The 12,935-nt window shown below is 37.1% G+C and overlaps 1 protein-coding gene across 1 annotated transcript; it reads right to left on the bottom strand.

Annotated features, from left to right (window-relative positions):
* Positions 1-3,760: 3,760 nt before the first annotated feature.
* LOC140885435 (uncharacterized) lies at positions 3,761-5,335 on the bottom strand. The gene is made up of 4 exons (XM_073292391.1): positions 5,203-5,335; positions 4,588-4,659; positions 4,388-4,474; positions 3,761-4,239 (listed from the first exon to the last, which is right to left on the bottom strand). The coding sequence occupies exons 1-4, from the start codon at positions 5,289-5,291 to the stop codon at positions 4,176-4,178; spliced, it is 312 nt and encodes a 103-aa protein (XP_073148492.1). The 5' UTR covers positions 5,292-5,335; the 3' UTR covers positions 3,761-4,175.
* Between the last annotated feature and the right edge of the window lie 7,600 nt (positions 5,336-12,935).

Raw genomic sequence — 12,935 nt, 5'->3', positions numbered from 1 at the left:
GGGTGGGAACCAATTGTCATCCTTGTTCTTCACCACAGTAATTCCGATTTACTTGGGTACCACTTGGACCGGACTGACCCACTGACTGTCAGAAATTGGGTAGATCACTCCTACTTCAAGAAGTTTCAAAATTTCAGCCTTCACCACCTCCATCATAGGTGGGTTGAACTTCCTTTGCGGCTGATGTGAGGGATTCACTCCTTCCTTCATTAGAATCCTATGCATGCAAGTAGAAGGGCTGATTCTTTTGATATCTGCTATGGTCCACCCAATAGAAGTTTTGTGCTCCCTTAGAACTTTGACTAATTGCTCCTCTTGTTCGGCTTCCAAACTGTTGGGAGATGATGACTGGTAATGTTTCTCCTTCTCCAAGGAAAACATACTTAAGATGTTTGGGAAGTGTCTTCAGTTCAACAAATGGTGCCTGCAAAACAGATGGGAGGCGCCGAGTATTAGAAATTGGTAAAGATAAATAAAAAACATTACCTGAATGAGGTAGCTCAGGAGCACTGTTCAGAATGTTCTCAATTTCTTGTGCTTCTTCACTGCATCCAATTCCATCCTCATCCTAATGATTGGGTGCAATAATAGCCACCTCTAGCTCATCTTTTCCTGCATGCTCACAATAATCTTGTGCCAATTAATCCACAATATCAACAAAATATACACAATCATCTCTGTCAAAAAATTTCATGGCATCATAAATATTGAATTTCACAACCTCTCCATCAAATTCCATAGTGAGTGTTCCACTGTGAACATCAATTTTAGTCATAGATGTTTTCAAGAATGGTTTTCCTAACAAAATAGGACTATTGTGATCACCGTTTTTCATGTCGAGCACATAAAAATCTGCGGAAAATACTAAGTTATTCACTTGCACCAACACATCTTCTACTATTCCCTAGGGTATGCATTAGAACTATCAGCTAACTATATAACAATTCCAGTTTTATTCAAAGGACCAAGTTTTAAGGACACATAAATAGAGTATGACATAACATTGATTGATGCTCCTAGATCTAACATTGCCTTCTCGAGTCTAACATTCCCTATAGTGCATGGGATATAAAACATACCTGGATCCTTGCATTTTGCGGGCAATTTTCTTTGGATCACTGCAGATACATTCTCACCTAACTCCACTTTTTGACAACCCTTCAGTGTTTGCTTCCTCTTTGCTGTGCACAATTCCTTCAAAAACTTCGCGTATCGAGGTACCTGCTTAATAGCATCTAGAAATGGAATGTTCACCTCACATCTACGAAAATTCTCATAAAGTTCCTTTATCCCTTCATATTTTCTAGACTCTTTAATTGCTAAGGGAAAAGGGGCAACAGGCTTATATTCAGGAAGGGGAGAAAACTTACCTCTTGGCGCTTCTTCCTTGGATGCTTCTCCATCATTCGCCTTCGGTTCTTCTTGTGGCTTCTCCTTGGGCGAAGCATCAACTTCTTCTCCTTCATCTTCAACTCCTTCCCATTCCGTAGATTAATGGCATTTGCGTTCTCTCTTGGGTTCGGAACTTTTTGGGATGGCAAAGCGTTGGAATGCTGTGCTTCCAACTTATTGATTACGGTGGCGAGCTATCCCACCTGGGTATTCAACTTCTAGATAATTGCTCTCGTTTCCTGTTGAAAAGTTATAGTATTAATAGCAATATCCTTAACAATATTTTTGAGAAACTCACCTGGCGCTGGGATCTGAGGACGGTGCTGATGTTGAGGATACGATGGCCTATAAGCTTGATTGTGCGGTGGTGCTTGAGGTCCAGGTTGATTTGCCTAAGGGTTTCCATATCTCAGATTTGAATGATCCTTCCAGCTAGGATTGTATGTGTTGGAATATGGATCGTACTTCCGCTGTGGTAGTCCAGGAAATCCGCCAGTAGCATTAACTTGTTCGACCGATTCCTCTTGAAGAGTGGGACACATATCAGTGGCGTGTCCCATTGCAGCGCATATACCACATGCCTTTGCAGTCTGTCCATTCTCTATAGCCATTTGATGCACAAGAGACGTCAGTTCAATCAATTGTTGCTTAAGGAAAGAGACATTTACCTCATTGTTTTTCCTTGGTACATGATCATTCATGTTGGTGCCAAATTGTTGGGAATTGGCAGCCATATTCTCTATCAGATTCCTCGCTTGTACCGGAGTTTTATCCAAAAGAACTCCTCCACTGGCCTCATCTAGCATACTCCTGTCATGAGACAACAAACCTTCATAGCAAAATTGAATTAATTGGTTTTCACTTATTTGATGCTGCAGGTAAGCTAGCACAAAGCTTTTTGAACCGCTCCCAGTATTCATGAAGTTATTTCCCTGTGTATTACTTTATCCCATGATTTCCTTCTTGATATTTGCGGCTTTTGAAGCTGGGAAGTACTTCTCCAAAAAAATTGTTTTCATCTCAGTCCAAGTCGTGATGGATCCAGAGGTTAAATAATATAGCCAATCCTTAGCAGCACTTTTCAAAGAGAAAGGAAAGTCTCTCAGTTGGATCTGCTCCTCTGTAACTTCATGGGGTTTCATACTTGTGCAAACCACATGGAATTCCTTCAAGTGCATGTTAGGGTCTTCTGCTGCAAGACCATGAAAAGAAGGCAATAAATGAATGAGTCCGGATTTAAGATCAAAAGTAGCATTATTTTCTAGAGTATGAAAAGTAATGCATAAGGGCTATTGGTTTGGATCAGGAGTGCCCAATTGTCTAAGACTCAGATTAGCGTTAGCAGCCATTTTTTGCTCAGGAATTTCAGTACGAATCTCTTCCTCTTCCTGTCTTCTACGAGTGTCTCTCCTTCGCCTGTGTAGAGTTCTTTCGATCTCCGGGTCGTAGGAAAATTCTTCTTCAGAAAAATTACCCAAAAGCATGAACGAGAGAGAAAAACTAGAAACAAAAAAGAGAAGATAGTGAGATTAAACAAAATGAATAGAAAAATAACACAATAAATTAAACACAATCTCCCCGGAAACGACGCCAAAATTTGATAACGCTAAGTCGTGTCACGCCCAAATTACCCAACTTAATCAGATAACCAAAATATGTAGTAGTGTGAGTAGGGATCATTCCCACGAGAAAAGAAAAATTTAACGTGTTCTAAAATAAAATAAAGGGGTTTTGAGTTTGAGATTAAATACAAAATTTTAAGAACAATATTTATTGAAATTCTTAACAACTATCATGCACGATTAAATTATAACTGAAGAATTCACTGAGAAACAAGTTTTGGTATCGGTCGAATACACCCTTGATATCATTCATTCAATCATTGATTACCTAAAAATAATCAATCCTATCAAATATTCATCATTGAAAATTAAATTTCTATTTCACTTTAATCTTAGTTAATTAGACACCAGCGTTCTAGATTAACCCTTACTAATAAATCAACCCGGATACCAGCGATCTAGATTTAAATTTAAGGTAGCATTCAAATGAGTAAAACTGATAAATCTAGACAACACAAATATCAGCGATTGTATTTATCCTAGTCAATTGTTGTTCCTACGATTTAACAAATTCACCAGCAAAAAATATTAAACGCAGTTTCTTCGCAAATCAGATGGTTCAAACAATTACGGATTTGAATTCTAATTTAGCAGTAGATTGTATAGCAAAATCTTAAGATGGCCAATCTAAAAATCTCACATACAAGCATAGAATAAACCATAACAATTTTTGATACTTAATAAGGATTAAACATTAAAAAATTCGAATCTCATTAATAAACCAATCAAGGGCTTGTCTTCCTCAACCACGTTCTAAGGTTTAGCCACAACAATTCATGAAAAACCCAAGAAAAATCAAAAGAAAAGAAAAAAATTGTAATAAAAAGATAGAACACAAAACCTAGCCTCCAAAGAGAGATTCAAAGTTTGATAATAATGTCTGAAAAACGGAATAAAAGACCTATTAAAAGTCTATAGTCCAAAATAAAAGAGTTTCCATAATTAAACTCCTTCCCGAACAGCACCTCGCGCTCGATCGGTTAAAGTCTGCCGATCGATCGCAAGCAAAAATGTTATCCTACTGCCTTTCAAAGTTATGCAGCCGCTCGATCGGTAAGATGTTGCGGATCGAGCGACAGAAAATTTCAGCTCCTACTGTTTTTCAACTTCACATGCCCCGCTCGATCGGTAGAAGTTGGCAGATCGAGTAGGCACTTTTCTTCAAAATAATTGCAGCATTTCCATTGCTCCATAGTTCGTCCATGCATCCGCCAAAACGCACAACCTAGCCAACAAACCGGGAAACAATTTATGCAAACACAAAATATGAAATACTAACAAAACACAAAATTAAAACACATAAACGAATGCAAAACAACAACTAAATGACATCAAAATATGCAACAAAAATATAACTATCAGCTAACTATAACTGAGCATCTATGAGTTGACCCAAATTTCCAGATTCAGTGTGTTCAGTAGAACTTGAAGCATCCGTTGTCCTCGATCCCTCACTTTTCCTGCCACGATCAGTGAAGGTAGAGTGACTTTTTTCCATGTACTTTGTAAATATTGTAAATGCTTCGTCTCGTGTACTATAAGACTTGTGCACAATGCCGCTAAATTTGTTTACTTGCAAGTGTGTTTCCTCCCAAGTATTATAAATGTCAGAGTTCTGTCATTTGAAAACAACATATGTCTTCCCCTGAAAAGTGAAAACAAGTTTTGTAAAATTAATTAGGCTACATCATACATTTATAAATTAGCTTTAAAAATAAGGATCTCAACGACGTCATCATTTTAGATCAACAATTCAGGTTATAATCTTCAAATACCAAAGATAGAATATGTAGGACCTGTTCGAATGAGAAGGGTGTTTTAAAACAGATCAAGACCACATGACCAAGAAAAATAGAGTATACACATAAACACATTTAGTATTATTGAATTTCAAGAATTCAGAATGAGAAATTAACAATTTTTATTCTTAATTGTGCAGCTATGCGATATCAAATGTATTAATGACTTTAGCTCTGTAAATTACTGTTTGTGATAAAATGTCATTAGGTATTGAAACTGAGAAAACAATTGCACATAATTCTAAAGTAGAAAGGACTATGCGAGATTTGTTCAGTTACCCAGATACATAAACATATTTCTAAACATAACAATCATTCATCACATGAAATCCTCTCTTCTCGAAAGAGGAAAAGACAGTCAATTTTATAGGTATGAAATTGAAACTTACCCGAAGATCGTCCGTGACATTGTAAAAATTGTTGTTGGCTCAATGTCAAAGAAGCAAAGAGGGAGCAAGATTGAGACTGATTCAACCATAGAAGTCTGCGAGGAACTTATTGCAATAATGGGTCTCCACCGAAGGGGCCTCAATATTGAGATAAAAAGTGGATAATTTACATTTTGATAAAATGGTGGATAAGTTGTTAAAGTGGCATTTTGGTAGTGCAACATAACATAACATATATATATATATATTTCTTCTATCAAATACAACAAACACATGCACTACCACATATTAATAATCATTCAAACCAAACACATCTAAGTACAAATATTATTTAAATTATTCATTCCATATCAACAAAATTATCAATTCTTCAGTTATCCTATCACACCAACTAAACGTACCCTAAGAATGGTAAATCATAAATAATTTAAGAATAGAAAAATACCAAAATAATATCATCTCTCTTTTAAATCTTTTACTGTGTTATTAAAGTTAGGAATCACATGAACATTGATGGGTACATTGGACTGTTTCTACTTTTTCAAAAATTTCTCTCTATCCACATTATTATTATTTTTTCAATTCTACACATGTTCTTTTTGTCTCTCTCAAGACAAGCACGCTAGTTTCCTCTCAAACAAAATATTCACAAAACAAGCATGATTGTTTCTTTTTTTTCCTCTTCTTCAAAACTCTCATTATTTGTTTCTTTTCCTTCCATTGCCAACAAAAATCACTCTCATTGACACAGATCATATATCCAGAACAGATTTACAAACTTTGAAACTAAAACCCACCCACACTACGATTGACACAAAGCATCTTCTACAAACAATACCTCCTCCACCCGATCATCGCGAAGCATAAACTTGCAGCCATTTTATCCTACAAACAATTGTTGATCAATTTATATCGAATAAAAAAACGTCCAAATCTTCATGTAAGAAACTCTTTAACAGTGTCATGTTTTCTTATCTAGTTAGCGTCAGTTGTTGGTATTTTTCAATTCATTAATTCATCGATCATTTGGTTATTTCAAATTTAAGCACAGAATAACATTTTTGTTTTCCTATTATAAAACCTTTTGATTTCACGATGTTCATGGGGTTACGATGTTATCGTGCGTGTCTTGAATCATATTTAAAGTGAGACATGACTCAAGTTTATTGGTCGGACCTTTTTTGAGCAGATTGGGCCTCCAACACAGCAACTGGACTTGGGACTATTGAGTCCAATTGGATAAACGTTGGAAAGAAAGAGCTGAAATCCAGGAAGCTTCAAGAAGCTCTCTTCTCAAGCTATATCTAACGGAAAAACAGTTGGAAGAGGCAGAGAAAATACAATTGAGTTGGTTTCTGATTCAGGGATAACAAGTGAGAGTCAAATACAATATGCGAAGAGGCATCATTGTGCTCTTGGTGATTCAAGTAAGATTGAGGACGGATACACAGGAGACAAAACAGGAGCAAGAGAAGGTGATCGAGGAACACATTCTGAGTCATGATTGTAATTTATTTCTTGCTTGAGCAACGTTCAATGTACTATGTATTGATCAATCTTAAGAATCAATAAATGGCAGAAAATTACCTTCAGTTGTCTTCACAAATTGCATCAATTTCCCGTCTAGTTCAACATGTTATGGCAAATCAAGTTGAACACACTCAATCGAGATCAGGCCATCAGGGCAATCAGTCTAGAGGATCTACAAGCACAAGTCATCAGGGCGGACATCATTGTAGTGATCCGTCTCGAAATCACTAGATAATCAAAGTTTAAGCATGCAAAATAACTTAATTGTATTAATAAAGTAGTCCAGCGGAAACTTAATAATACAACTACAACCACCTGCAGGATACAACCGGTTCAAAGTAAAATACTGAAAATGTTATACAACCCAATCAAAACATAGTACTAAATTTCACAATAGAAAACCTGGTATATTACAATCCACCCTGCTGAAGCTCAATGACCGCTATCACCCGGTCCATCCAACATAAGTCCTGCCCCGTGGAAGGGGGTGTCCAGAACAAAACCGAAGACGTGAGCAAATAATGCCCAGTACGAAAGTATGAGCATACACATGCTATGAATTCATAATGCAAGTGAAAGATACCGGGAACCTATCATCAATAGAGTACTGCTAGACTGGGCCAACACATCAGGAGGTACTCCAATACCATAAATCTGTGGACATATCCGGATCCAAAACTATGGTATCCATCCACAATATAATGGGGCTGAGCAACCCCTCTACTGGTTATATCAATGATAAAGGCTCAACGTGATAATGCATGTAGCATAATATCCGTAACATATATCAATGCACATAAAATAATGCCACATAAAGCATACAATCATAGAACATGCATACTTAATCAGGGTATCTCGGATATACGTCCGTACCTCAGAATAAGCAACCTAGTGATATTGGCTCTCTAGTCCAAACTTATAAACATATAATCATTGTATCACTAATTGTCTACTAAAAGCGTTAACTAAACTAACAACTACTGACTTAAGCTAATCAAAGTCTAGCGATATACCTGCGTCCGTCGTTAGCCCACTGATGGTGATAGCCTCAAAACTTGGGCACAACTCCGCTACAACCTCGGCAGCACTCCGATGCCTCCTAGCCCTCGAATAGGGCACCCAAAATACCCTAAAAGCTAGTAAAAAGCGGGAGAGGAAAAGTTAGAATGAGCAAATGAAATGGAGCTCTCAGCCCTCTATATATAGGTGACGATCGGAACTACCGAACTCACGGTCATAATTTCCGATCCCTCTCCGGAGCTTTCGATCGATCTCCACCAACCACGTGTCTCAGATTTGACAACTTGGTTGCCGACAGTAGTTCTGAACTACCGATCCTAGTTCGAAGCTTTCGATCTCCCTCTTTTCCAATCACCCAATCAAAGCCCATGCCCTGTCCGACTGTCACACGATTGGAACTACCAATCTCACGTTCGGAGCTTCCGAACTGCTCGTAGCTTTCGAACACCAACCTTGGCTTCCGAACCAGTTTGGTACTTTCGAACGACTCGGACCTTTCGAACAGCAATTCTAGCTTCCGAACACATTCGGAAATCTCGATCCTCCTTCGGAACTTTCGAACTGTCCCAAATATTTGGAGTTTTAGAAATCATTTTTTATCATTTTGAATCCGATTATCAACTCCTTAAGCTCAAATTAGTATCCCTTAATTATATTTAAGCAATATATTAGCTCAATTAGGAGTCGGGCTACTACAATCATTCACAAAGAAGCAATTACCCAAGATAGACGACTTCTTTCTTATATTATCCACATTTATCAGTCGTTTTCTTGTGTATCTATCTCTTTCAGATATTTCAATGGAAGTCATCTTACTTTATCTTCACTCTGCGATTGTGTTAACAAAAAGGGGAAAATAGACAAAAATAAAATATTTGAAAAATAAACAACTGTTACAGTAAATTCAGTCATAAAGCATCTCAAACAGTCACTTGAAGATAAGTTTTTGGTAAACACCAAAAAGAAAAAAAATTGTTGGAGATCAAATTTAAGTTTTGGTGTTTAAAAATTAAAATAAAAATAAGACGACTAATAAAGAATAACTCAACTGAACAGAGTTAGACAGCTGAACAGTTACTCAACTAGATAAAATCAATCAAAACTAAAAGCCAGTCTTATGCTATACCAGATGTCTCGATGACTAAAGCTAACGATATACTCTTGAATAAATTCAACAGAGTATTTGAGACTGAAGTCAACTAGAAGAATACTAAACGATTATCACGATCAGTTAAGGGTACTTGACTGGAGTCAGACGACTAATAACTTTCAAGGTATATTCAAAAAAATAGGTTACGATCGGCCCGACATTCCCTAAATTATCAGAGTCAAATTCTTTTGAATTAATACCATTTCAAGAAAAAGACAAAACACTCAACAAGATGCTGGAGCAGTAGTAGTGCGTAGGAGTGTACTATTTTTCAGAATTTGTCTCCAAGACTTTCAACTCAAGCAACGAAAATCAAATGCAAGGAACAGATATATTTGTATATAATTTTGATCGTTGCAGATCGATGGCTATAAATTAAGATGAAAATCAGTCAAGAATATCTCTCTCAAATACTTTGCATTCAACAAGCCATTACCGTGATCAAGATTTCAGTCAAGTCATAAAATTCTCAAAGTATGTACAATTGAGAAGCACACTTATTCACGTTAGATATTTGATCATTGAGGATCACATTTGTGCTAGAATATTAAGGTATTTCATACACTTTTGTAATATCAGTCGATGACTGAATTTTTATTGAATCTAGGAGTTTCAATTTAAGGAAGTGTTAAGTTCTTGATGAATTGGGGTTGTAAAAAGTTGTGTTACTCAAACCTTCTAATGAAAATCCTTCTAAGTAGAAGAAGGAGTGAAGTTGGAGTTTTAGTCTTCAAACATCCAAAAACAATTTCTGTGTTCTTACGTTTCAGTCAACTCATTCTACCTTATGTTCTAGGTGTTAACTTGATCTTATTCCACACATTTAAGTTGTTGATTACTTAACATCGACAATCAAGAATGAAACAAGTTGTTCAGTTGTAATCACGATTGAAACAAGTTTTTATTTTGAAGAAAAGTGCAAGTTGTGTATTCACTCCCCCCTTTACACGTTCTTCTCTATCCAACACATCTTAAGTTCAGTTGAATTTTGATATGTCCTATGTGGAAGGATTGGTTTGTGACCTTGACCGGAAGGATAAAGTGATGTGAAATAAGACTATCTCTCTCGTATTAGTCCAGTGGCAGCAAGTAGGCACTGAGAAAGCCACTTGAGATTTATAGAGCTACATGCGTGCGGAAAATCCGTAGTTATTTTGAATTGTATATTTGGTTGTATGTATTGTACTTTATTGTAGTTCAAATTTGTAACTTGAACATTGAAAGTGTTCTAATAAAGATGTGTTCTTGTTTCAGTTATCTATTATTCCCGATTTTTAAGATGAAATCTTTTAAAAGTGGGGAGAATGTAGTAACCCGGATTTTGTTTTACATGATTATAATGGCTAAAAATGTTTAAAGTGATAAAATTGACTAACGGGTTTTTTAAAGTAAAAATCAAGTGAAAAATTAAATCCGGGATGTCCGAAAATGGTCCGAGAAGTTCAAGGACCCGAGTATTCAGATCCATCCAAAGTGGTTAGGAAGTAGATGGAGAGATCAAAACTTTCGGTCGTTTTTTGGACCTTACGAACCTAATCAGACACGTGAACTAATGTGTTGTCAAAATTAGGTTGCCAGGTGGCGAGTTCGGACCTTCCGAAGGAGAGATCAGAGTTTCCAAACTACATGCGTAATGAGGTGTCAAATTGTTTTGACACGATAGATGCATGCAAGATCATATCGTATGAAGTGTGGGATCGGAGCTTCCTAATGTGATCGGACCTTCCGAATTCGAGTTCATAGCTTTCGAATATAGGTGTCCCTATATGTAGCATACTTGCGGGATCAGACCGTCCGATCCAGAACTCAGACCTTCCAAACTCCGTTTATAAATAAGCCAAGTATTTCTCATTCTAAGTGTATTTTTGAGGTGTTTGGAATGTGTTAGTATATATATTGTGTTTGGGGTCATACAATCGATGGTAGGGCATTTTCAAGGGGATACTGGAGCTATAGTGGAGCGATGCTTGAGTTTTGAGGCCCGCATGTATAATCATGTGACATTATCGGTTCGACTGGGGGTTGCTCGACTGGAACTGCTTTTACTAAACTGGGTTCAGTTGGGTTGGACACAGTACTCTTGTATTTTTTGTCTGTCGATGTTAATTGACAAAAAAATATGTATGTGCGGAAGCTGAATGTGTAAGTGAGTGAGTGTGCTCGACTGATATGTAAATGACACAGATATTGTTTTTGAATGTTCGAAGACTCAGTTGCTCCTACATCATCCCTTCTTTCCTTTGGAAGGATTCACTAGAAGACTTTGAGTATTACAAGCAATTTGCAACACCCCGATTCAGCTAAAACTTACACCACTGCCTACATTTGAAACTCCTAGACTTAACTCAAGAACTCAGTCCTCGGCTGAGTCTAGTGCAGTACTCGAATGACTTTCTTGCAACTCAACTGGAAGAATTTAGTACTCAACTGAATTCTTAACACAGTGTTTACAACACTAAACTAATCTATTACAGAGTATTAGTGTAACACCCGAAAATTTTAATACGTAAATTTGAATGCATAATTAAGGTAAATAATTATTTAAAATTTATATTTGGGGTTAAATGTATTTATGTGATATTATGTGAAATATATGCATGATTTAAATGTATTTTAGCATTTAACCCGCAATTATGATATTTTTAGATTTTTAAGGAATTAATTGTTTTGATCGCGTAGACGGGACCGTGGACGGACGAGATATCAAAATTCTTAGCCAAAAATATTTTATGAGCCTTAAAATAATATTTTAAGATATTTTGTCAAGAAAATTTTAGTATTTAGTTATATATTTATTTAATAAGTGATTTTTAACCAAAATAAGTCATTTTATAGACTTTTATTAATTTTTAAAAATCCTCTATATTAATATTTCGAGATTTTAGATATTTTATCAGATTGTTATTATTATTTGAGAGTTTAGAATATTTTTTTTAAGGTATAATATCTTTTTATTGAGTAATATCTATTATTATTCAATTATCTACCAATAATTTAAACGTAAATCACTCCCTAATCTATTCCCAAACCCCATCAGCCGACACTCATCACTCTCACCCCCCATCCCATGCCTTTCAGCAGAAAACTCATCCTCCATAGCCGATCCAACCTAGCTTTTTGGAGAGTTTGGTCCGTTCGTCGTCCCGGAGCCCCCGTATACGCGATATTCTTCGTCATTAAATTAAAAGGCATGTCTAAATCCTTTTCTTGGCCACCATATGAGCTATTACAAGTTTGTTACTATTTTATTTTTTATGATTGATTCGGATTACATGTGAATGGACGCAAAAGTTGATGATACACCATGCATGTCCCTCGTTTCCTTCAAATTTCTTGATGCATATTCACGTTTTTTTTACATGGATCGGTCCAGGACTGTGGCTGATGGTTCGTGGGTCTGATAGGATTCCTAGAGTCGAACCATGGCAGGGCTTGGGTCTGAGAATGACTAGGACGATCGGGTTTTGCGGTTAGTTGTGTAGATCGGCGCAGGTTAGGGTTTGCTTGGAAGGGGCTCGGTCTCTCCTTCCTGGGTTGCATGGCTTGGGTTCAGGGGCTAGGTTAGGACCGCCCAAATGTGGGCTACGTCTGGGTGGCAGTGCTCTGGCCAGGGGCGGCCGGAGCTGGCCGGCTGCAGGCCATGAAGGCCTGCTACTCACGGCCGAGGGGAAGACGGGTAAGGGGGGATCGGGTTAGTGTTTAGGGGTGGTTCCCGGGTCGGGTTGGGGCCTGGGTCGGGTCAGGTTCATAGTGGGTCGGGTCAGTTGGGTCCGGGTCCAGGTTAGGTGGGCCGGGCTCGGGTATTTTAATTTTTAATTAATTAAGAGTTTAATTGGTTTTTTGGCTTTAATAATTAGTTAGAAAATTATTTGGGCCTCCAAATAATTTTATTTTGGGCTTTCAAAATTATTTTTAAGTTAGCCCGATGATTTTTATGGGCTTGTGGACCCATAGAAATTTTTGGGCCAGTCAGTGATTTTATTGGGCTATTCCAGATTTTTATGAATTAATTAGTTATTGGGCCTAAATATTT

Source organism: Henckelia pumila, chromosome 2 (assembly GCF_033568475.1).
Source record: "Henckelia pumila isolate YLH828 chromosome 2, ASM3356847v2, whole genome shotgun sequence".
NCBI classification, from domain to species: domain Eukaryota; kingdom Viridiplantae; phylum Streptophyta; class Magnoliopsida; order Lamiales; family Gesneriaceae; genus Henckelia; species Henckelia pumila.
This window is presented reverse-complemented; position numbering and strand designations above follow the sequence as displayed.